The sequence below is a fragment of the Cynocephalus volans genome, chromosome 7 (genome assembly GCF_027409185.1).
Source record: "Cynocephalus volans isolate mCynVol1 chromosome 7, mCynVol1.pri, whole genome shotgun sequence".
Taxonomy (NCBI): Eukaryota; Metazoa; Chordata; class Mammalia; order Dermoptera; family Cynocephalidae; genus Cynocephalus; species Cynocephalus volans.
This window is the reverse complement of record NC_084466.1, coordinates 59,654,147-59,680,875: the sequence shown is the minus strand read 5'-3', so window position 1 is coordinate 59,680,875 and position 26,729 is coordinate 59,654,147. Positions and strand designations below refer to the sequence as shown.

The 26,729-nt window shown below is 36.6% G+C and overlaps 1 protein-coding gene across 6 annotated transcripts in view; it reads left to right on the top strand.

The window, feature by feature from the left end:
• The window catches only part of VWA8 (von Willebrand factor A domain containing 8), a 427,373-nt gene that overhangs the window by 295,187 nt on the left and 105,457 nt on the right, over positions 1 to 26,729 (top strand). For all 6 annotated transcript variants that reach the window (XR_010024043.1, XM_063102173.1, XM_063102175.1 and 3 more), the window contains 2 exons: positions 4,689 to 4,770; positions 8,759 to 8,963. Coding sequence is in view for 5 of the 6 variants with exons in the window: in XM_063102173.1 (XP_062958243.1) it covers positions 4,689 to 4,770; positions 8,759 to 8,963 (287 nt within the window). In the remaining variant the exon portion in view is untranslated. The remainder of the gene's footprint in view (positions 1 to 4,688; positions 4,771 to 8,758; positions 8,964 to 26,729) is intronic.

Here is a 26,729-nt window from a genome sequence, read left to right as displayed (position 1 = left end):
CTGGCTTCTTGTGTGTACCAACAGATTGTTCCTTTTTATTGTCTATCGATAGTCTTTTGTATGGATGTACCACAGTTTGTCCATTCACAGTTGATAGATATATGGATTGTTTTCAGTTTTGGACTATAATGAATAAGGCCACTATGAACGTTTGTGCACAGGTTTTTAAGTGAACATAAGTTTTTGCTTCACTTGGGTAAATACCTAGGAATGGCATTTTTGCATCATATGATAAAAATGCCAAACTGTTTTCCAAAGTGGCAATACCATTTTGCATTCCTATCAGCAATGAGTTAGAGTTCCAGTTGCATCCTTGCCAGTACTTGGTGTTGTCAGTTTTTCACCATTCTAACAGGTGTATCCTGATATCTCATTATGATTTTAATTTGCATTTTCCCTAGTGCCTGATGATATTGAGCATTTTTTTTCGTGTGTACTTTCTTTACTGAAATGTCTTTTCAGACCTTTTGCCCATTTTTTAATTGGGTTATTTGTTTTCTTATTAATGAGTTTCAAGTGTTCTTTATATATTTTAAATACAAGTCCAGTGTCAGATATATACTTTGCAAACATTTTCTCCTATTTTGATTAAAATAGTGCAAATCTCCTATGTTTTCTTCCAGAAGTTTTATAGTTTTAGATTTTACATTTAGATTTATGATCCATTTTGAGTTATCTTTTTACCTGGTGCAAGGTATGGATTGAGGCTCTTCTTTCCCACACCATGGAGATATTCAATTGTTCCAGCACCATTTGCTGAAAAGATTGTCCTTTCTCTGTTGAATTACTTTTGGATCTCTACTGAAAATCAACTGCCTGCATATGAGTGGATGTATTTCTGGATTCTCTATTGTGTTCCATTGATCTGTGTGTCTGTTTCTTTACTAATACCACACTCTTGATTACGTTATAGCTTATGATTTACAGTAAGTCTTGAAATCAAATGTTACAAATTCTCCCACTTTGTTCTTCATTTTCAAAATTTTTTGGTCAGAAGGTAATATTTTTAAAACATTATTCAAGTCATGATGTTCTTAAGATAAAGTTTAGAAATTTCAGCTTGGCCTATAAAAGATCTAGCATGATTTGTCCATTACATATCTCTTTGGCTTTCTTTCACAACTTGAATTCTCAAAGTTTCTTTCCAACTTTCTGCTGTACCCCTCCCTGCAAACTACCAGTGTCTTCTTATCCTCCAGGTCTCAGTTTAAATGTCACTTCCTTATAAGGCCTTGTCCAAATCTAAATTAGATGTCCTTGTCATACTCTTTCATAGCACTTCCTGTTTAGGGAAGGGAAAAGTGTGTTTATGTTTCTATGTGAATTTTGATTTTTTTACAAAATATTTCAGGCCTACAAAAGTTTAAAGAAAAATATAGTAAACATCTTTGCATCCAGCACCCGTATTGGTAAATCATTACTAGAAGGGTCAGACCCCTGTGTTCTCCTCCCCTCTACTTTTGATAAACCAGAAGTCATCTCTGTCCTGATTTGAGTTTGGTATTTATCATTCACAAAGTAATATATGGCATTATTTTGTATGTTTTAAACTTTGTATAAATGGTACTATACTGTATTTATTCTTCTCTAACGTGGCATTTTTTTTGTACAACATCATGTTTGTGAGATTTATTGTTAAAGAAAAAATGATATTTGTTAAAGAATAGTAAAGCAAACTTTATTCAGGAACATCTTGATTGGTGTAGGAACTACCGCAACAAAGTTTTGCAATAGAAGTGGGAGATGGGGCTCAACCCTGAATATGACAAGGAAAAGCAGTAATTTATAGTGAAGGAGCAGGCTGGTATTGGCAAAATTGCAGGGCACACATCACTCTTTTAATCTACGAACACAGACAGAAGTGAATTAAACTGGTGGTTAACAGGTGTATATCAAATTACATTTCAAGAAGAAGTGAATATTTTAATATAATTTCATTTTCTCTCTGAAAAACTTCTTGGTTGTTTTGCCTGACAGTTTTTATACCTCCTTCTAACCTTGGCACTGTGCATGTAAACTGTCCCCACTGTTTATGGGACTATGCAATAAACACTGCCTCAGTGACTGCCCTTTGATGGTCAGTGAATTAATCCCTAAACACAGTTTATACCTATCTCTGAAATCCACCTGGATTATAAATGTGATGGAAATTTACTGAGCCTCCATCCTCTCTACAGTGTTGAAACATTTAAAATGGATGGACAAGGCCTTAGCTAAGTTTGGAGGGAAACCTGGCCACAGTTTCTATTCCCTTCGTTTAATCATGTATTCTGTTCAAGGACAGCCATAGGCTCTTTATTCTTGTCTTCTAAGCCGATTTATTTTCAAATCAGCAAGCATCAATTTTGATTATTTTTAAGTGCTTACTGCTACTACCACTACCACCACCACCCTTAACATTCCCCTAAGTGTTTTGTAGCCACAAAGTCCCATTCCTGATACATGAAGATATTGTTTAATACCAGGAGTAGAATTCTTCCTTTTCATTTTTGAAATAGTAGACATAGCCATTATTACATTTTCTTATCTTCTTTATGCCATGGAATTAATTGCACAATGAAAGAAAAGGAAGATGTAGAAAAAAGATATTTTAACATAAGCTGGCTTACTTTTTGTGCTCACAGGCAATCTAAAAGTGTCAATGGCAGTAGCTCAACTTAATACTACTACTTACATATTTGGGAAAAAAAGAGCACAGCCAAAATGTAAGTTTGTTAGCAAGGCAGCTTTAGTCATCCCAACAGCTTCAATACTGGTTATTTTTGGCAAAGAACCCTGGTCTATAAATAATTCAACCTACTTCAGTTAGGTCCTAACAGCAGGATTTGTCAAAAATGATATGTGATGCAAAACTTTATCCAAGATTGACCTTACATCCCAGGCAGCATTTCCAATACAGACAGTGCATGACTTATGATAAGCATGTTTGTTTTCTACAAATGGCCATCTGGGGACAGCCAATCTGCCTGGGTGGTCAGACTGGTATAGCAACTCTCTTTTCTTACCTGCTCCTACCTTGGACTTTATCTTCCCTTCCTCCTCAGCCCTTTGCCCCTGAGACCACCCCTTGCTTAGCTCTTCAGCTTATACCCTGCCCTAGGATGGTGATTCCCACTCTGGAATCTTGTCCAAGTTCCCAAAGCCCCACAATGTTTTTTTAAAAAAAAAAAAGAAGAAACTTTTTTCTAATTCTGTGAGCTTCTCAAAGGCGGGGACCACATCTCCACATCTCTTTCCTCTCTATATCCCCAGTGCTTCATATGATGCCTAATGCAAAGTAAACTCAAACACATTTGTGGAACAAATACAAGTATATTGAGTCTCTCAGATGCCCTATTAAAAAACCTTCAAACCTTTATTTTATGAAATAAAAATGCCAAGGTTCTTATCTTTTGTAAATTACACTCAATAAATTCAATGTGGGCATCCTGGATATCTCATTCTAATCAGAAGTTATAATAAAAAATAGATGGATAAATACATACACACATAAGCAAGAATCTTTAAAAGCATGAGTTCTATGTTGGGGAGATTTTTGTTTTCTAAGAGAACTTAGTGGCCAAGATTTTGTAAAATTGGGGCTACTTTACCATAGCTATTGCCCTACGGCCAGCTAGGTAGGAGTTTTGTGGAGTGATGACCAGACTTTAGAGCCAGAAAGGCCTGGTTTGAAAGCCATCTCTATCACACTCCAGCTGTGTTACCTCAATAAGTCATTGTTACATTACCTTTATAAGCCTTGTCTTCCTCATCTGTCATCAGGAAGCATAAGTCTTTGTTGTCAGTATTAAAAATACTGTGTATAAAGACTAAGCAGTTTCTGATGCACAGTGGAGGCAGATAATGATTTGGGGGATGATGACAATACTCAGGGCTATGGAAAAGAAGTAAAGCCCTGGAATTTGCTGGGAAACCAACTCCAGAATTGGAGTTAGGGTCTCTGGCCCCCATAACTCTTTACCCTTTCCTTTTCCCAACTTTTCATATTCTTTGTGATCCAGAGTCCTCACCCCACTCCCCATCCTCTCCTCGCCATTTTCTGTCTTGCAGGACCCTAATAATGACAGATATTGTGTGCTACTAATTAGTTGCTTTGCATTCGCTAATGTCAGTTAATCTTCAAAATACTGCTTATGATGCTCAGATGCTATTGTTATCCCCATTTTACAAATAAGGAAAGCAGGCCTCAGAGAGGCAAATAACTTGACCAACGTAACACCACTAGGAAATGTCAGAGAAGAACTTCACACCAGGTCAGCCTGAGTACATTGTGGGTGCTGATTCCACCACATTATACTGTCTCCTGCTAAGCATTGTGACTTCCTCAGATGGAAAAACAGAATTCAGATGATGAAATATTTTCACATAAACTATGAGTGCTAAAACATTGACTCACCTTAGAAGGCTATCAAAAACAATGAAAAGAACTTAGGTTACTTTCTGACAGTAAAGAATCACAGCCTAATTTGCTTCTATTTGACAATCTTTGTGTTTCCCTGAGGGAAACAAATCTGAGTCTTGCAGTGAGGGCGGGACTTGACCCCGAACCTTGTCAAGTGAGCCCCTAGAGTTTTACCCTAGGCTACTGATAACTCATTTCATCGTTAGCAGAATTCAAGAATTCTTGTGGTCCTATTTTGTTATCATGCAATAATTAATACTTGGTTCATGTCATGACTTGTTTGCAGATGTTATTCCTCCACAAACAGCTGATTATATAGAAGTCACGGATCTTCAGTCAAAGAAACTTCGATTTATCCCTATTCCCAGGTAATCCGTTTCACCTTTGTTCTTAGTTTGGTATGTCATAAAAAATGAGTGAATTTTTACCAAGTACTCTGAATAAATGTGGGCTTTGGTTTCCTTAAATAGCAAACTCTCCCCCCCCCCCAAGTTACAGTTGGTTTATATCTTACTGTTCTTCCACATTCTTTACTGGCATTTATATTTTCATTTTGGAAAAAATATTCAAGTGTTACATAGGTATAAGTTTGACAGGTTTCAAGCCTTCGTTCTCTTTTGTTTGATCTGCCCTAATAATAACCTTTTCTGTATCTGAAGTAACATTTTCAGTATTGCGAAGTTGTAGTAATTATTAACTTTATATATTAGTTTTCTGAAGTAACTGTCCAAAATGTCAAATGAATTTAAATAGCATTTGTTTGATATTGTTTTTAAATATGTTGCTGAGCACCTGCAGTCATGAAGGCAGTATAGTAATCAAAGGATTCTGGAGATGTTGAGTGGAACTCATTACTACTCACTGCTTTTATTATTGTCCAGTGAATTATTTAAACTAGCTAGTCTCAGGATAGGAAACCAGAAACAGTAATGCCCAGTCTCTACCCTTTCTGGGTGCATCTATGCCTTGCCTCCCTCTCTCATCCTAAGCTGCATCTGGTTTGGTCTACTAGCTTAGGTTCCTTTTCTTTCCTTGTCTTTGCCCCCCAGGTCAAAGTCTCCTTCTTCTAATCATTTTCCTCTACTTTGACCTAGGTAGAGATCACATCCCCTCCTCTCATATACTCCCTCACGTGCAGCTGAACCCTCACAACACAGAGGTTAAAGCCTTGCCTGAAATCTCAAGCAGGGGAGCCTGGAGAGCAATCCAATGTCAGAGCAAGGTCAGGGACACTGGACCTGTCACTCACTCAAAATGTCACCAGGCCACCTTTCTTCCCACTCCTCCAGTCCCCAGAAGAAACTAGCTCAGCATGATGGTAGAAAATAATTCAGAAACATAGGACCATTTCTTAGGACCCTTTAATCAGATTCAAAAAATATGAAAAAATGAAATCATTATTCAAAGAAATAGATTTACTTGTTCTAACACATATGTAAGTAGGACTTCTTAGAACATCTTAATGTGTTGGTTTAATGGAAAGTGGCTTTTAGTCATTTGAGGAAATACCTTATTACATCTTCATTGTAAAATATACTATTAGTTCAAGTAACAAAAGCAAAGAACACCTTTTTTTTTTTTTTTAACATTGCTAAAGCATTGATAATTTTCCCCAATATTTCTCTTAATTTCTCCCTCACTAGCTTTTTATTTCAGTGTTTCTCTCTTTTAACTTTCTGTATGAACCACATGTTATACTTGCCAGGGAAAAAACATCTGGAAAAAGAGCTGTGTGTACAGCCAAGCACCAGCTGGTCACCATAATTCATTCATGTAGAGCTGCACTGTCCAATGGAAATATAATGCAAGCCATATATGTAATTTTATATTTCTTAGTAGCCATATTAAAAAAGTGAAAAGAACAGATGAAATTAATTTTAGTAATATATTTTATTTAACCCAGTGTATCCAAAATATTATCATTTTGACATGTGCTCAATATAAAAATTTTAATGAGATAGTTTGTATTCCTTTTTTCTTTTAAGTCTTTGAAATTCAGTATGTATTTTACACTAACAGCACATCTCAAATTGGACTTGCTACATTTCAAGTGCCATGTGATTTAGAGTCTGTTTTATTGTCAGTATATCTTGAGTTTCTCTTGAGATTAACTATTGTTATTTTTGGCATATATATAATTCAAAGGAATGACCCATGTGGATTTAACATTTTTTACTAGTTGCTTAAATTTAGCATTCTGCTAGATATCAGGAATTTTCCATTTGATGGCTAATTTCAAGTAGTAGAAAATACAATAAAACTACATGTAACTGCAGGGCCAAGGTGAATACATCATTTTTGCCCTTACGTATTTTTCTTCGAATTTTTGTATTATTTGCATTTGTAGAACGATAATGCCTCGTTCTTGTATGTGGCTGTATATAAATCTAGGCTTCACTCTATTATGATTCTATGTGTTAATTTAAAGCTTTGTTATTATGTATGTATAAGGGGAACACACATTTTTTTTTTAAGTGAAGAAGAGATTCTAAACCTGGTGTGCAAATTTTAGCAAATATGTCATTTCTTCAGTACTTTTTTTTTTGACATATTGAAAAAATTGCCCCTGTAAATTTAAAGTTTTGCATTGGAGCATTAAATAGGGGCAACCAGAAGATACAGTGTTCAATAGATCATACCATTGAGCGTTCTTGGCAGAATTTCAAACGTCATAGTTTCATATGGATAAATTTCATTATTCTTGATTAGCTTTTTACTTAACCATCTGTAACTACTAATTTTTTTTTTCCTAAAGCAAATATTTTTTGGAAAGAGCACCATGAAATAAATCCCTTATTGTATCAAATGTTACCTTTGAGTCCTTCTGGGAGTCCTGTAAACTAGTTCTTAAACACATGGTCCCATCCTACTGTTCTCTTCCTCTTCATGTAAACATTTTCTAAGACTTCTGTGTTTGAGAGTAACTGCCCTTGTCACTCTGTTTAGAATCAACTAAGACAGACTGAAAAAAAGATCAAAATAGTCTGATTTATTCTTTAGTATGAATTTACCTAATATATAATGATTTTGTGGTTTTCCCAAATCTACATTGATAGTTTGTTATGTTTTTCTTATCTGATCAAAACATCCCTTTAGACCATTTATTTCATGCAGAAATAAATAATTATGTCATCAGATGCATTTAGAGAGCTAATGCTGGCAATTGGAATTTATAGACTGTGTCACTTTTGTACAGTAAGAGCTATGCTCAGATAAAGGAAGTATGTTCACTCTTACGAACAACAGTTGCATTCCTAGAACTTATTTTATATATACATATGTGCGCATATCTCAGAAATATATAATAAAGGAAATATGTGTGAAGTATATAAGAAATATATAAGTTTAATGTTACAGATTCATGTAACTTTCTAAGTCAGAAAAGACAAAATACCAAATACAAATGCAGTTGAAATGCATAAACAAGACATTAGTTTCAGCACTGACATTAGAACCCTAAAGAGTGAGTCTACTGCTGCAGTTGTGTGAGGTATGACTTGGTGTAGAGTTCCTTTCTTCCTGATGGTGAAAGCTAGTGTCATGTGAGGTCCACAAATACAGGAAAATGTAAATAATCAGTAAATTACTGTCTATTTTTGTATCTTACAGAGGGTTCTGTTAGTATCTTATATTTTCATGTACTTACTGTTAGAGTCTTAGTTCAGGCTGCTGTAACAGAATACTGTAGGCTGGGTGGCTTAAAGACAAATATTTCTTTCTCACAGTTTGGAGGCTGAAAAAGTCAAGATCAAGGTGCCAGTTTGGTTCCTGATGAGGGCTGTCTTGCAGACACTGCCTTCTTGCTGTATCCTTGCACTGGCATGCGTGCCCAAGGGGAATCTGTCTGGTCTCTTCTTATAAGGGCACTAATCCCATCATGGGGGCTTTACCCTCATGACCTCATCTAAATCTAATTACCTCCCAAAGACCCCATCTCCTAATATCACTACACTGGCAGTAGGGTTTCAACATGTGAATTTGAAGGGACACAGACATTCAGTCCATAACAAATTCTTTATTGCAACTTGAGTGAATCTAAATCAGTTTAAACAAGCTTCGTTACCTGTACCACCAACAGGTTAAATACTATGATTAATTATAAAAGTACCTTTCTTAAAATAGTCTTTGTTTTTTATATACACTATTGTCCTGCCTTGTGTTTACAAACTCCAGTGTGTTCTTATGCCTCATTTTTGCTCATAACACGTATCCTCATAACCTTCCTATGCTGGGAGATAGGTAAAAGCAGCTATAAAAGAATGAATAATATTGTAAACACACTTTTTAATTGTAAAGTATCTTTCTCCTCACTTTATTTTTATGGTTTCTCATCTTCATTTTGGATTCCTTTTTCAGATCAGAATCTCTCTCTCCATATACCGCATGGCTATCTACTATTTCTGACACAGATGCGCTGCTGGCTGAGTGGGACAAAAGCGGTGTTGTTACTGTTGATATGGGAGGTTGTGTCAGGCTTTGGGAAACCGGACTTGAACGTCTGCAGCGATCACTCATGGAATGGAGAAACATGATTGGACAAGAAGATGACAGACATATGCAGGTACCACTTGAATTGACCTTACCTCTTAGGAGTACACCTTCAGGTAAAAACTTAGTTCTAAATGCCACAGTTGGGAAAATTTCTGGCCCAACGAGTCAAATATAGTTGCTTAAATAGCTATAATAATTTTTGGACTGAGAAAAAGACAAATCTATCAATGCAGGTAGTGAAAAAGTAAAAACGTACCTTTTTTTCTGTCAGCATTTAAATGTACAGGTTACTAACATTGCAACATGCGAATACAATCAACTTTATTTTTTTTAACCTTAAGCATTAACCAATTTCTGGTAGAAACTTTGCATCTCTTCTCACAATTACTACCATTTTTGTCAGCATCTCTACTTGCTACATAGAAAACAAAAACCTTGAGGATCTAAAGTACAGTAGATTATTAAAAGGCCAAGACCTCTATAGAAGATAAGGAAAATTATGCATCTGATAGAGTGTTTTTACTAACTTCCTTATTTCCAGATAATGCAAATTGAGCAGTCATGATAAGTAGACCCAACCCTGCACTGGACAGAAATATAGGAATAGGCCACCAAAGTGAAAGGAAACCCAGCAACTCCAGAAATGCCTCATCATCACCTAATCTAGTTGCCGCCTGGAACTAATGTGAAGAATGAGGAAGGCTGCATACCCTTGGGTACTCAAGCATGCAATAAAAGGATTTATTTGCAATTTATTTATTTTAATCTTCAGAACAAAACTCCTCAGTTTGCATTTCATTCTTATCCAACAAAAAGAAATGTAGATTTCTGCCCATGTGTTGCTCCACAAAGAGCTAATTAACAGGCTAAATTCCTACAAACTATTCCATTGATACTTGATTAGTAATTATTATTTTATATGATTATTTTTGTGACTTTCCTTAAAACAGAAATAGATATGTGAATGAATAATACATATTTCTCTTAGATTCTTAAAAGCTTATGGGGGAAAAAAAGTAAAAATAAAAAGCTTATGGGGAAAAAAAAGTAAAAATAAAAAGCTTATGGAACATTTTGAAAAATCTCAAACCGAAGTAGACTAGCAACCTCAAATCCTTTTGAAGCAGTTATACATATATTAATTTAATTAAGCTAAAACAAATGTATTTAAAAATAAACATGATATTAAGTGCAACAGATCTATTACAGCAACAGACTGAATGTAGGTCACTATCCATAACAATATTTAAGAAACTAATTAATTATGGTCTATTTCTTTTACTATTCTAAACATTAGTTTCCTCTCTCTTTGCATTAAACTCCTGTTTGATTACAGTTATTGGTACCTAATAGTAAATACTTTAGTGTTTGAGTTTCTTAAATTTTATTTGAATATCTCATATATTATAGAAATCAAAGGTCATGTTTTTACTATGGTCAAGATTTGTGGCCTACATTGTTTATTTTTCACAACAGAACTTTAAAAAGGACTTTTACTCATGACTTTGATAACTGTTTTTGACTGCTGCAAAAATTAACACCTATTTGTGTTTTATCCATGTACCTCTCCTCTTCCCCATGACTTCTCTGACTATATTATGCATCTTTGCATAGTAATCGGTGCACAATAGGCAATCACAATGTTTGTTTATGCTCACACTCCTGTATACTAAACTATACTGGTAATTGAAACTATTTGATAACAAATGGAATTCTTTTAAACTATCAGGAATTATCTGTTTGTTTTTATGTAACTGAATAAATATTTATTAAGTGAATATATATATAGTTATTAAGTTACAAATAAACAGAATTATAGTATCGCACATCTCAAGAATAACAAAAATGTTTGGTTACACTATGCAGTGCAATATCTGAACTTTCCCCAAACCAAACATTTTCCTGGAAGTGTATGACTTTATGTCTCCAGTTTAAAGGTCAGCTATAACAGAAATAAGACTTATTTAGTAATAGAGTTATCTAATTCAGAATTGAATGATAGTTTCATTTTGAAAATTACAATAGATGTTATGTAGGCTGGTTGGTTAGCTCAGTTGGTTAGAGTGTGGTGCTGATAACACCAAGGTCCAGGATTCAATCCCTATACTGGCTAGCCACTCCCCACCCTGCCGCCCAAAAAAAGAAAAGAAAAAAAGAATAAATGTTATCTAAGATTTTTCTTCCATGTCTGAGGTTCCTTAATCCATTTTGGTTGATACTGAAAATGCATACTTACACACTCAAACTGTGAAACAAATTTGTGAGACAAGATTAATTGTTCAAATAGTCTGCCATTGTTTTAGCTTTTTGTCACATCTCTTCCTTCTCACTGCTTGGTAAATAACGAGACAGCATATTTAATTGTTCTTATTTAGTTATTTAGACTGGCTCATGTTATTATTTATAAGTGACCTGCACAAACAAATTGAAGTAGGAATCATTCCAGGGGTAATGGTAATAACAAGCAAGTATTTGTGTTTTCCAAGTTTTCTTCCTGTTTGATCCTTTAAACTATTATTTATTTATGGACTCTTTATTCAACATAGGTCTGCTCCTGATTTCAGAGCTTGGAAAATACCTTTCATAAAAGTATTGAGAAAAGAGAATATAGGTTCTCAGTACTCTACTCACTTATCACTTGCAGGCTGCAAGCAGCTTCCCTGGACTGACAGAGTAACCTGTTCTCCATCTAGTGGCCAAATGGACTCACTTTACATCAGTGAAATTAACAGGCCTGCTTTGCACTCCAGAACTTTAACTCAGCCCCAGGCCTGCTGGCCTGGAAGGTTTACACACTCCTGTCTTGTGTGATTCCTGTTGGGCAGGAGATGCTCCTTTAGGTCACCAGTGAAGGCCGGGCAAACAACCTGCCAAGCTGTCTGCCATGTACTGACCCCCATCTTTCTCTAATTTCTCTTTGTGGTAGCAAGAGAACTATCCATATTTAGATAAAAAATATAGTTGCATGCCTTATCGCTACCCTCCATGTCTTTGCTACATTTCAGCCTTGTAGAGTGATTTGAAGTTTTGTTTTTGCTTAATGAATTCATTGTTATTTTTCTTTAATAAGCACAGCTTGCAAGAGAGTATTTATTGAGCTCTGCATATAAAATGTGTTCATTAATTTTACATGCTTTGACAAGAACATGTGTTTTTCCTATTATAAACAACTGTAACAACAAACTTAAAGTATTAATATAACTGTAGTTCTAAGAGCCCATTATTAAGAATCCATATTTATTACTTTTAGACAACATATTTTCAGAAGCATGGGTAAGCATATTAGCCAGAATTCTTCTGGCTATATTTCATCATGTTCTCTATAAAGTATATTTTTCATATTTTTATCTAGTAACATTTGTATCCCTCCCAAGACTGTTAAAGCTACACCACCGTTTTTCTCAGAAATCAAACCATCTTCTCTAAAATCCTCCTGGTGACTATTCTTGTGGGAGTAAAAAGGGCTAAAAGGTTATAACTTTCAAATATTTTCTAGTTATAGTAAACAAATCAGAAAATAAATCCTCCATATATTACTGATAGAATCTCTTTGAGGCTTTTGATTAGTACTTCCTTAACTATATGCTTCAAAAATAGATATGGTCTTCTGAAACACAGTGTGGACTGTAACTTATTCATCCTTATAATTAAGACAGTGCCTCGTACACAGTAGGCACATAATATTTGGAAATAAAAAGGAGAGATGCATAGAAAGAAATACATGGAAAAATTAACTAAGTTTTATGAAACACCGTTTATCCATTCCCCCTTTTAAAGAAAATATTCCAGGACTATGAATAAATGTAGTTTGATGTACTTAGGTAACTAAGCTTGGCCTTTTCTTTAACCACTAGTCCAGAGGTTTTGATTTTCTAAGATCTCAGTAGAATCTTAAGGCCTGCTTTTAGTTTTGGAAACAACTAGATTATTTAATTGGCTCTAGATTAGTAAATTTAGTTTTTCAATATATAGGTTAAATTATCCCCAGGTCCTCTGTGGGGATTTGCAATTCATTGTTCTTTTTAAGGAGTGTGGTCCTCTCTTATACTTCATTCTTTGCTTTGGTCAGTAACTCTGAAAATACTTAACAGTCTGATTCAGTGGGTCATTGTTATAGAAGGATCCATGTTTTGTAGGATGGTTATATATACATATGTCTCTAGGAATCTTTCTTGGCTTAGAAAGGCAATGCCTTTTTTGAACTTTTACAATTTTCCACTGTATCTTCTAGCAGTGTGTCAGAAGAGCTGCCTTCAGCAAGATGGTCTAGCTGTTTGCCTGTATGGTAACACTTGGGCAATGCCTCTAACGAGTTTTTCATCATTTATTCCTGTTAGAGAGACCCCAGCCATGGGCATTCATTTTGAGTCTTTAAGGTTTTCAGGAATACCTAATGAAAATGCAAAATCCCCTGGGAGTATAATACCCAGTGGTGTGCCCCAGCTTTCATGGAGACTGGGGATGGGGGTGTTAATAATGTTTGCCAATTTCCATGTTGTAAATATTCTCTCCATGACCAATTTCAAGCTATCAAAGGTTAACAGTCTGCTTGCAAAATTCCTGAATGTTTAGCAATTATCTCTCACAAGCTGGTACAATTTGGCTCCAGCATGCCCCTGGCTTAATTAAATCTTTATCAACTAACTCCCCAACAAAAATTATGACAGTTACCTAAGAGCAAGTCCTTTCAGAAATAAGGCAAAGGAAATGTGGATAGGGAGCAAGAGAGGTAAAAGAAAAGAGAAAGGAGTACTGGGAACACAGATAAGATGGTGTCATGTTATCTCTGGGAAATGTGGAATCCTGCAATTGTCCCAGTTACAGATTAGCAATGCTCTTCCTGAACCAGGAAGTTGGTCTGAGCAAAGAATTGAAGAGAAGTCTGCCTTCAAGTAGATTGACACTCATGGATTTATGAGTATGGGTCTCCTTTCTTGTAAACGCTATAGTACAGAGAGAAACTGCCCATTGATTTTTACATTTTTCCAGAAGAAATGCTTCCATTGAATAACATTATCAGTAATTGCTAAATACAACTAAAATTAAATCAGCAACCTCCTCCCTAAGACAAGCAAATCTGCAAGTTTATGATTTTGAGGAGGCTATGAGTTTTCATCAAGCTTTTGTGTGTATCCAGCAAGAACGATAACACCTATAAACTATGAAAATTGTGGGTATTATAGAGTTTCAAGATAATATTAAAAACAGAAATGTTATCTTGCTTTCACACTTTAAAAAAGACCTAGCCTTAAGAAATTCCTTTTCAAATCATCAGCAGGAATATTTCAACTCCTCTCTCATGACAGGCCTTAAGATCATTATTTTATGTTACTGTATCCCCAATGCATATTGTTTAGCAATATGATCAGCAAGTAAAGAGGTAATCTTAGCAATATCTATTAAAAGTATAAGGAAAACAAATTAATTCTGCAATATAAATTAGGATGTCAAATGCAATTAATAGGTTAACAGTCAATGGCTCTAGAATGTTTATGGTTCTGAGCTCATTAGGTATATACTTACGTATAATCAACACATCACAATGGCTGCAGAGATAAAACCTTTCTGTTATATTTACATTACAGATACAATTATAATTTTATTCTTAAGCAATATAGCTTATTATTTTTTAAGAACATGAAATTTGAACATGAAGTTTGAACATCAAACCTTGGTTCAAATTCCACATCGTATGTGATCTTTGGCAAATTACTTATTGTTTGGAAGCTTCACTTACTAATCATAATATAGGATAATACCATTAAACCTTGTTGTAAGAATGAAATACATTAATGCCTGGCACAAAATAAGTATTCAGAAAACAGTAAAAATTGGAAACAATTTAAGTCATATAGGGCTCCAGAATTCTTTAATGCTTATATGAAGACAAAGCCAAATTAAACTGAAACAATGTTACCCAAATAGCTAATATTAAATCATGACCCAATGATTTACATAATTCATCATCTATCCTCCTGTTAAAATGTAAGCTTTGTTTATAATCCTGTTTGGAAAAAGTTTTGTCAGGCCCATAAAAGGAATTGAAAAAATGGTCTTTGCCTAAACGTGTCAGCTTGAGGAAAAGCAGGAAATCAATGATAGGACAATTGTCAGTTCAGGATTATAGTGTTTAGCCTTATTCAAAAGACAAATTAGAACAGGACCAAAAAACACACAGCAAAATATACATCATTTAGACTGAGTCCTAAGAACAGAAAAGAGCAAGTCAAATTTGGAGCTGTCTTTCTAAACTTTTTTTTTTTAAGCTTTTTCTCCTTTCTTTCTTTCTTTCTTTCTTTTTTTTTTTTTTTTAGCTTTTTTTTTAGCTTTTTTTTGCTTTAGTACTTGAAAACACCAAGAGGTTGGAGTGTGGGGTGGCACTGAAATTCGGAAGATTAGTTGAAAGTCTGTATAGAGGCCATTTAGACATCCAGATTTTCTCCTCCCTTTTATACTCCTGGGTAGCTGCCTCTCCTTAACCCTTATAAAAGGCAGGAGCTGCAATGGAGGCTTGCATAATTTAGGACAGGAGTGAGACCATACAACTAACAGAAAGGTAAAGTAAAAGTCCACTTTTCTTATTTGGATCCAAAGAAGCTAGCATCAATATTTATACTCCTGGGCAGGAGATTGGAAAAAACCCTCTCTGGAAAGCAATGTGCCCAAGAGGAGAGCCTTTCTGATGCTGACATTTGCAAGTTCCTCCATAGTAACTTTATGATGAGACCTGTTTATTGACAAGCCCAACCTTTATGCAAACAACTTTTTGTCTACCTTTTTAGTGCCTTATTCCTAAATTTTAATGGTAGCATCTTATACAAAAGATGGAAATCAGAGAAGAAAAGGAAATTAGAGAGAAATAGAGGTGATGCAGAGAGCAGAAAAATGTTTCACAAAATGGCAATTGATATTCTCAGAAAGGTAAGAGAAAATAGTGTAATCAAACAATTAAAACAGCACACTGTTTTAACATAGGAACCTTAAAAGAACATGAAAGACCTCTTAGAAATTAAATGGTAGCAGAAATAAAAAATTCAGTAGTAGGGGTTGAACATTAGAGAATCCTCCCAAAAGACAAATTGAAAATAAGAAAAAAGATAAGAAAGCTTTATTTGACTAATAAGAGTTCCAGAAAGAGATAATAAAAGGGCAGGAAATGACTAACAAATTAATTTAAGAAAATTTCACTGAACTAAAAAAAAGGCATTCAGTATAGCAAATGAAACACACACCGAGCATATTCACTTGAAATTTTGGAACCCCATAGATAAAGAAACAATACTGTAAACTTCCAAATTGAGAGAAGTGGAGAACGGGTTATATAAAATGTGGTAGAAATCCTAATGGCACTGACCTTCCCAACAGCAGCATTGGAAACTAAAGGGAAAATCAAAGAGGGAAAATTATTTCCAGCCCTAGAATCTGTATCCAGCCAAGCTATTACCCAAGTAAGTGTACAGGTGGACTAAAAACACTGTCAAATGTGCAAATCTCAAAAACTTACATTCTTTTTGAGAAAGCTACCACATAATGTGCTGTCACCAAAAGGAGGGACTACACCAAGAAAGAGGAAGATATGCGTAGAAACAGTGGCTTTAGCCAGGGCAGAGGCAATGGTAGTACCTAGTATCATGGTAAAAGAATGTTCCTTTGCTCATTTTTTAATTGGATTCTTTGGGTTTTTTTACTGTGAAGTTGTGTCCTCTTTAATTTCTTTCAGTAGTGATTTGTAGTTCTTGTTGTAGAGATCTTTCACCTCCTTTGTTAAATTGATTCCTAGGTTTTTTTTGTTGTTTTTTTTGCTACTGTTGTAAATGTGCATGCTTTGTTGGTTTCTTTTTCTGCTATATTGTTGTTGGAATATAAAAATGCTACTGATTTTGGGGTGTTGATTTTGTATCCTGCAATGTTACTGAAATTGTTTAAGGCTCCAAGAGTTTTTGGGAGCGTCTTCAGGTTTTTCTATATATAGGATCATGTCATCTGCAAATAGGGACAATCTGACTTTGTCTTTTCCAGTCAGGAAGCCCTGTATTTCTTTCTCTTGCTTAATTGCTCTGGCTAGTGCTTCTAATACTATATTAATTTTAAGTAGGAGTGGTAAGAGTGGGCATCCTAGTCTTGTTCCTGTTCTCAAGGGAAAAGCTTCCAGTTTTTCCCCATTCCATTCAGGATGATATTGGCAGTGAGTGTATCATATATGGCTTTTATTGTGTTGAGATACTTTCCTTCTATACCTAATTCACCAAGAGCCTTAACCATGATAGGATGTTGAATTTTGTGAAATGCTTTTTATGCATCAATTATCATATGGTTTTTGTCCTTAATTTTCTTGATGTGGTGTATCACATTGACTTGCATATGTTGAACTGTCTTTGCCTCCCTGGGATGATCCCACTTGATCATGGTATATAATATATTTGATATGTTGCTGTATTCTGATTGCTAATATTTTGCTGAGGATTTTTGATCTATATTCATCAGGGATATTGGCCTGTAGTTTTCTTTTTTTGTTGTATCACCCTGGTTTTGGCATCAGGGTGATACTGGCCCCATAAAATGAGTTTGGGAGACTGTTTCAACTGTTGGGAATAATTTGAAGAGAACTGGTATAAATTCCTCTTTAAAGGTTTGATAGTATTTAGCAGTAAAGCTGTCCAGTCCTGGGCTTTTCTTTGTTGGGAGACTGCTGATTACTGCTTCAATCTTGTTTCTTGTTAGTGGTCTGTTCAGGTTTTCTGTTTCTTCTAGGTTCAGTCTTGGTAGTTTGTATGTGTCCAGAAATGTGTCCACTTCCTCAATATTGATTTGTTTATAATAACACTCTATTAGGACGATGAGGAAAGAGTAATGTATGTCTGATCAAAGAGGTGAAATAATCGTCATCTTTCACAGTAGGAAGTCAATAGATAATGTCTGAAATTGAAAAATAAAGAGAATATATTATTTAGAAATATGCAGGTAAATAGCAGAAGATATAGTAAGCATATTTGAAGTAGTCACCTTTAGGGAGTGAGAATTGTGGGGGAAAGTAGGAGACAATGGAACACAGGGTGGCTGTTTTTGTTGTATATCTCATAATACCATCTGACTTATTAAACCACATACATTTATTACTTTGAAAAAATTAAAAATTAGTTTTAAATGATAACAAATAGGAATTCACCAGGTAGAAAAGAGAAATAACGGTGGACAGGAAACAGGTCCTCAGAAGTGGAGATTAAATTTGATTCCTTTTTGGATCCTCAGCACTTAAAACCATACATATTTTTAAATGAACTGAATAAGCTGGTTAATTTTCCTTCTTTCACTCCAAAATGACTCGAGGATTCCAGTTCTGAATATGATGAAGTAAGCACACTCTACCTTGTCTCTCCTACTGAATGCAGTTGTAAACCTGGACATAATGCATGAGTAGCTATTTGAAGTCTCTGAAAAATAAATGGTGAGAGATGGATTGAGGAAGACGACCAGAATTTGAACTACATTGAACCAGCTATGAGTTCCCATTTTTCCTCCAGAATCTCCTGACTCAAAGCGGCCTGAAAATTGAAATGCGTACTCTCAGAAAAGTGAGAATAGTAGGGAATTCCTCAACCTGATAAAGGGCATCTGCAGAAACCCTACACCTAGCACCACACTTAATGGTGAAAGACTGGAGGTGGTTTCAAGATGGCGGTGGCTGCGGCGGCTGGCGCAGAGTAGCTGAGGTGGAAAAGGCGGCCACTGGGCTTTAGGCAGCCAGGAAACTTGTAGACCTTCCTCTTGCCATCTCTTAAGGGAGGACCGCTGCTGGTGGCCGGTCGTGGGGGCTGACCGCCACTTTGCCCTCAGCAGGAGAGGCTGCCTCATTTACAGGCAACAGCTTTGAAGTATGGAGCAGGAAAAGAACTGTTTCGTAGCTGCAAAAGCGAGTCTCTAAACAGGGAACACGGCGCCGGGGCTGCTGTGGATGCAGACAGGATCCCGAAGGCCGGGGCCGCGCTGAAGGCGGCCAGCTTCCCTATTCACGATTTGAGGTTTCAGGCTGGCATAAAAGAAGATTCCTGGGAGCGCCCGAGCCGCGCCGCGGGACCGAGCGAGCAGCCCGAGGCGGCAGCGGCCGAGAACGGGGAAGGCGACAAACCAGAGGCAGAGAAGGAGCGCCCGACCTGGCACAGCCCTGTGAGTGACCCCCAACCCGGCCCTGCTCGGGGGGCTGACACCCACCCGGCTTCCGCCTGCATCACCGGGCCACTCACCGCCCTGGGGCTTCCTCCATTTTCTCAGGTGGTGGCAGCTCCGGCCTGGCTCGGCTCCTCACTGAGCCTTCCCACTTGCTTACCCCGGCACGGAGCTTCCCGGGGCCTGCGGGCTGGCCTCCCCTCCCACTCCCTCTGCAGTTCTCTGGCGGGGCTGGTGGCGTGGGGTGTCCCCGGCCAGCTTCGGGAGGGCAAGGAAGTATGGGCGGGGCCGACTGTCACTCCACCACACCCTGGACTCCGGAACCTGGTAAACTTCCTGTTACTTGGAGGCAGATACCATCTCTGCAGCCACCAGTTCGGAAAAACGCCTAACCAATTTCTGGTTAGGAATAGTGTGGTAGGAGAGTTCCCATGTCCGCTTGAACCTGCCGTAGAGCTGACTGCAGGCGGGCACTGGACTCGGTCCGTGCCGGGGTCGTCCGGGGGGATACAAAGGTGAACTGTGTGCTGCAGGCTCCTCCCCCGAGGAGCTCACGCTCTGGTGTGGGAGATAAGACAAGTACACAAATAACCGCGATACCAGGAGGAAGCTGATAAGTCCCGAGAAAGATCTACACAGACCTACAAAGGCACCCAGAGCGACTGGTCGTCTGTGCCTAGCAGAAACCTGGTAGAGTTCCTGGGCGAGGCGGTGCCAAGCAGGGTCTTGAAGGCCCAGCTGATAGACGAGGGTTGCAGAAGACACATCCCAGCCCAGCCCAGTGCGCACAGAGCGGGGCGAAGTCTGGCCAGGGAGGCAGAGACTCGACAGAAACCACAAACCCTGTGGGGTCACCACTGCACGATCCAAAAGTCCAGGCCAGAGCACACGGAACAGGGAGAAGTCCTGCACGGGAAGTGAAAGCTCAGCAGAGATCACACACCCTGTGGTACGTGATCCAGCAGCCCAGCAGAGTCCAAGCTGACTAGAGAGGTGGCTCGCTGGAGAGGCCCAAGACCCGAGGCAACCATACACACAAGGCACTAGAGGCCAACTGAGCAGTTACAGAGGTAGCCATACCAAATTGGCAACCACAGCAACATCTTAGTTAGTCAATAGTCTCAAACCGGTGGACTGTGAAACCCCCTGCCACAATGAATAAACATCAAAAAAAAAATACCAGAAATACAAAAAATCAAGAAAGTACACCACCAAAAGTTAATAAATCTCAAACTCTAGATCCTATAGAACAAGAAGCCCTTGAAATGACTGACAAGGAATTTCGAGTGATAATTCTAAGGAAACTGAATGAGATACAAGAAAACTCAGCTAGACATCATGATGAAACGAGGAAAAGTATACAGGACCTGAAAGAGGAAATGTACAAGGAAATCAATGTCCTGTAAAAAAATGTACCAGAACTTGCTGAACTGAAGAAGTTATTCAGCGAAATAAAAAACACAACGGAGAGTTTAACCAGCAGGCTTGTCAAAGTTGAAGAGAGAACGTCTGAACTTGAAGATAGGCTGTTTGAAATAACACAAGCAGACAAAAAAGAAAGAAAAAAGAATCAAAGACATTGAAGAAAATCTGAGAGAGATATCAGACAACCTTAAGCGCTCAAATATCTGAGTCATGGGTATTCCGGACGGGGAGGAAAATGGAGATTGCATTGAAAACATATTCAACAAAATAGTAGCAGAAAACTTCCCAGGTATAGGAAAAATCACAGATCTTCAGATCCAGGAAGCTCAACAATCTCCAAATGTATTCAACCCAAAAAGGCCTTCTCCAAGACATGTCATAGTCAAATTGGCAAAACTCAGAGACAAAGAGAGAATCTTAAAAGCTGCAAGAGAGGACCATCAAATCACCTATTGGAGCCCCAATCAGGCTAACATCAGACTTTTCATCACAAACCCTAAAAACTAGAAAGGAATGGGATGATATATTCAAAATACTAAAAGACAAATATTGCCAGCCAAGAATACTCTACCCTGCAAGGCTATCCTTCCGAAATGAAGGGCAAATAGTATATTTCCCAGACAAACAAAAACTGCGAGAGTTCACTACCACACGACCACCCTTACAAGAAATCCTCAAGGGAGTACTGGGTTTGGTTCCTGAAAAATAACTACCACTGCCATAAAAACTTAAGAAAAATCAAAACCCATTAGTATAATAAAAATGGCATTCATGAAGAGAAAAAAACAAATAAAAACGCTATCTACAACCTAAGGAACCAACAAACACAGAAACCAAACAATAAATCAGAAAGCAAGGAACAAAAGACACCTAAGACAACCAAACAACCAATAAAATGCTAGGAATAAATCAACACCTTTCAATAACAACTCTTAATGTAAAAGGATTAAATTCCCCAATCAAAAGACACAGACTGGCTGACTGGATCAAAGAGGAGGACCCAAATATATGCTGCCTACAAGAGACCCACCTCACCCATAAAGATTCACATAGACTAAGAGTGAAAGGATGGAAAAAGATTTACCATGCAAACAGAAAAGAAAAACGAGCTGGAGTAGCTATTCTTATATCTGACAAAACTAAAAACCATAAAAAGAGACAATGAGGAACACTACTTAATGATAAAAGGACTCATCCATCAAGAAGACGTAACAATCATAAATATGTACGCACCCAATGTTGGAGCAGCCAGATTTATAAAACAAACTCTATTAGACCTAAAGAAGGAAATAGACACTAATACCATAATAGCAGGGGACCTGAACACCCCACTGTCAATATTAGACAGATCATCTAGGCAAAGAATCAGCAGAGAAACACAAGATCTAAACAATACTCTAGACCAATTGGAATTGGCAGATATCTACAGAACATTCCATCCAACAACCTCAGAATATTCATTCTTCTCATCAGCACATGGATCATTCTCCAGGATTGATCACATATTAGGTCACAAATCAAGTCTCAATAAATTCAAAAAAATTGGAATTATCCCATGTATTTTCTCAGACCACAATGGATTAAAACTAGAAATTAATAACAAACGAAACTCTGGAAACTATACAAACACATGGAAATTAAACAGCATTCTACTTAATGACATATGGGTCCAAGAAGAAATCAAGCAGGAAATCAAAAAATTTATCGAAACTAATGAAAATAATGATACATCATACCAAACCCTGTGGGATACTGCAAGAGCAGTATTAAGGGGGAAATTTATTGCATTAAATGCTCACCTCAGAAGAATGGAAAGATGGCAAGAGAACAACCTAACACTTCACCTTAAAGAACTAGAAAAACAAGAACAATCCAAACCTAAAGTTAGCAGACGGAAAGAAATCATTAAGATCAGAGCAGAACTGAATGAAATAGAAACCCAAAAAACAATACAAAAGATCAATGAATCAAAACGTTGGTTTTTTGAAAAGATAAATAAAATTGACAAACCATTAGCATGGCTAACAAAGAAGAGAGAAGACTCAAATAACAAAAATTAGAAATGAAAAAGGCGATATTACAACTGATTCATCTGAAATACAAGGAATCATTCGAGACTACTATAAACAACTGTACGCCAACAACTTTGAAAATCTGGAGGAAATGGATAAATTTCTGGACACACACAAGCACCCAAAACTGAACCATGAAGACGTAGAAAATTTGAACAGACCAATAACAATAAAGGAGATTGAAGCTGTTATCAGAAGGCTCCCAACAAAGAAAAGCCCAGGACCAGATGGATTCACAGCCGAATTTTTCCAAACATTCAAACAGGAATTGACACCGATTCTTTACAAACTATTCCAAAAGGTTGAAACAGACGCAAATCTCCCAAACTCATTCTATGAAGCAAACATCATCCTGATACCAAAACCAGGTAAAGATATAACCAAAAAAGAAAACTACAGGACGATATCCTTGATGAATATAGATGCAAAAATCCTCACTAAAATACTAGCAAACAGAATACAGCAACACATACGTAAAATTACTCACCACGATCAAGTGGGATTCATCCCAGGGATGCAAGGTTGGTTCAACATACGCAAATCAATAAATGTGATACACCATATTAATAAAGTCAAACACATGGACCATATGATCATCTCTATAGTTGCTGAAAAAGCATTTGATAAAGTTCAGCACTCATTTATGACAAAGACCCTCTATAAGTTAGGTATAGAGGGAAAGTATCTCAACATAATTAAAGCCATATATGACAAACCCACTGCCAATATCATCCTGAATGGGACCTAGACAAGGATGCCTACTCTCACCACTCCTATTGAACATAGTGTTGGAAGTACTAGCCAGAGCAATCAGAGAAGAGAAGGAAATAAAGGGCATCCAGATTGGAAAAGATGAAGTCAAACTGTCCCTGTTTGCAGATGACATGATCCTATATATCGAACAGCCTAAAACCTCTACAAAAAAATTCTTGGAATTGATAAATGATTTCAGCACAGTAGCAGGATACAAAATCAACACACAAAAATCAGTAGCATTTCTTTTCTCCAACAGTGAGCATGCAGAATGAGAAATCAAGAATGCCTGCCCATTTACAATAGCCACCAAAAAAATAAAATACTTAGGAATTGAGTTAACCAAGGAGGTGTAAAATCTCTATAATGAGAACTACAAACCACTGCTGAGAGAAATTAGAGAGGATACAAGAAGATGGAAAGATATCCCATGCTCTTGGATTGGAAGAATCAACATAGTGAAAATGTCCATACTACCCAAAGTGATATACAAATTCAATGCAATCCCCATCAAAATTCCAAAGACATTTTTCTCAGAAATGGATAGAACTATCCAGACATTTATATGGAATAATAAAAGACCATGCATAGCCAAAGCAATGCTGAGCAAAAAAAATAAAGCTTGAGGCATAACGCTACCTGACTTTAAGCTATACTACACAGCTATAATAACCAAAACAGTATGGTACTGGCATAAAAACAGACACACTGATCAATGGAATAGAATAGAGAATCCAGAAATCAACCCACACACTTACTTCCATCTGATCTTTGACAAAGGCACCAAGCCTATTCACTGGGGAAGGGACTGCCTCTTCAGCAAATGGTGCTGGGATAACTGGATATCCATATGCAGGAGAATGAAACTAGATCCATACCTCTCACCATATACTAAAATCAACTCAAAATGGATTAAGGATTTAAATATACACCCTGAAACAATAAAACTTCTTAAAGAAAACATAGGAGAAACACTTCAGGAAATTGGTCTGGGCACAGACTTCATGAATACGACCCCAAAAGCACGGGCAAACAAAGGAAAAATAAACAAATGGGATTATATCAAACTAAAAAGCTTCTGCACAGCAAAAGAAACATTTAACAGAGTTAAAAGACAACCAACAGAGTGGGAGAAAATATTTGCAAAATATACATCTGACAAAGGATTAATATCCAGAATATATAAGGAACTCAAATAACTTTACAAGAAAAAAACAAGCAACCCAATTAAAAAATGGGCAAAAGAGCTAATTAGGCATTTCTCTAAGGAAGATATACAAATGGCCAACAGGCATATGAAAAAATGCTCAACATCACTCAGCATCCGGGAAATGCAAATCAAAACCACACTGAGATACCATCTAACCCCAGTTAGGATGGCTAAAATCCAAAAGACTCTGAACGATAAATGCTGGCGAGGTTGCGGAGAAAAAGAACTCATACATTGTTGGTGGGACTGCAAAATGGTGCAGCCTCTATGGAAAATGGTATGGAGGTTCCTCAAACAATTGCAGATAGATCTACCATACGACCCAGCTATCCCACTGTTGGGAATATACCCAGAGGAATGTAAATCATCAAGTCGAAGGTATACCTGTTCTCCAATGTTCATCGCAGCACTCTTTACAATAGCCAAGAGTTGGAACCAGCCCAAATGTCCATCATCAGATGAGTGGATACGGAAAATGTGGTACATCTACACAATGGAATACTACTCAGCTATAAAAACGAATGAAATACTGCCATTTGCAACAACATGGATGGACCTTGAGAGAATTATATTAAGTGAAACAAGTCAGGCACAGAAAGAGAAATACCACATGTTCTCACTTATTGGTGGGAGCTAAAAATTAATATACAATTCACACACACACTCACACACACACAAAAAAAACCGGTGTGGGGGGAGAAGATATAACAACCACAATTACTTGATACGACAAGCAAACAGAGGGGACATTCTTGGGGGGGAGGGAGGGAGGTTTTGGTGGATGGGGAACAATAATCAGCCACAATGTATATCGACAAAATAAAATTTAAAAAAAATAAAATTAAAATTAAAAAAATAAAAATAAAAATTTTGTTCTAAAAAAATAAAAAATAAAAAATAAAATAATGTGATGCATAATTTTTTATTAAAAAAAAAAAAAAAGAAAGAAAGAAAGACTGAATGTTTCCCCCTAACATTGGGAAAAAGGCAAAGATGACCATGCCCACAATTTCTATTCAACATCAAACCGGAAGTCTTACCTGGTGCAATGAGTAAAGAAAAATAAATAAATAAAAGGCATACAGATGGGAAAGGAAGAAATAAAACTGTTTGCAGACAATATAATTGCCTACCTAGAAAATCCCACAGAATCTACAAAAAAAAACGCAAACAAACAAAAAAACAAAAAAGATTACGCTTAGAACTAATAAGTGAGTTTATCAAGGTCAAAAATCAATCATATTTCTATATACTAGCAATCATTTTTTTTTTAATTTCAGTTTTTAATGGAGTGGTGTACTGAGTTCATGGATTGGAAGTATCAATATAATAAAGATGTCAGTTCTCTCCAAATTGACCTATAGATTTAACACAGTTCCAACCAAAATCCCAGCAGGGTTTTTTTATAGCTGTAGACAAGCTGATTCTAAAATTTATGTGGGAAAGCAAATGAACTAAAATAGCCAAAACAATTTTTTAAAAGAAGAATAAAATTGGAGGAATCATACTACCCAATTTAAATTTACCATAAAACTACAATAATCAAGGCAATGTGATGTTGGCAAAGGGTAAACAAACAGATCAATGGAACAGATTAGAATATCCAGAAATAGACCCACAGACACATGGCCAATTCATTTTCAACAAACATGCCAAAGCAGTTTAATGGTGAAAGGATAGTCAATAAATGATTCTTGAACAATTGGACATCCGTATGTAATATAAACAAATTTTAAAAACCTATTAATTTAAAAACTAAAAATAAATTTAAATATAAATAAAATCATTCAATAGCTGCCAGCCTATAATAATACTAGTAAGCAAAAGTAAAAGACATTCTGCTGTGTCATCCGTTATTTAAGGTTCCTATTATTTGGAGAATGTGAAGCCAATTCTTAAAAATTATTTTAAGCTAATACTTTAAAAATCCTAAGTTAAAGAAAGCTAACTGGTTGGAGAGTTTTAATTTAAAAAGTCTCTAATTTTGGTACTTTGGTATTTGGGGAGTAAAAAAATGTTCTAGTTATATAATTCATAAATGAGGAACCTGAGGCCAGGGAGGTTAAGTAACTTGCCCAAGGTCATACAGCTAGTAAGTGGCATAAAAGTGATTCTACAGTGTGTGCTCTGTATCCACCATGCTCTATAGCCCAGGCAGCATTATCAGCTCTCACCATTTACTCAGATATCCTGGGTGTCCAGAACACTCCTC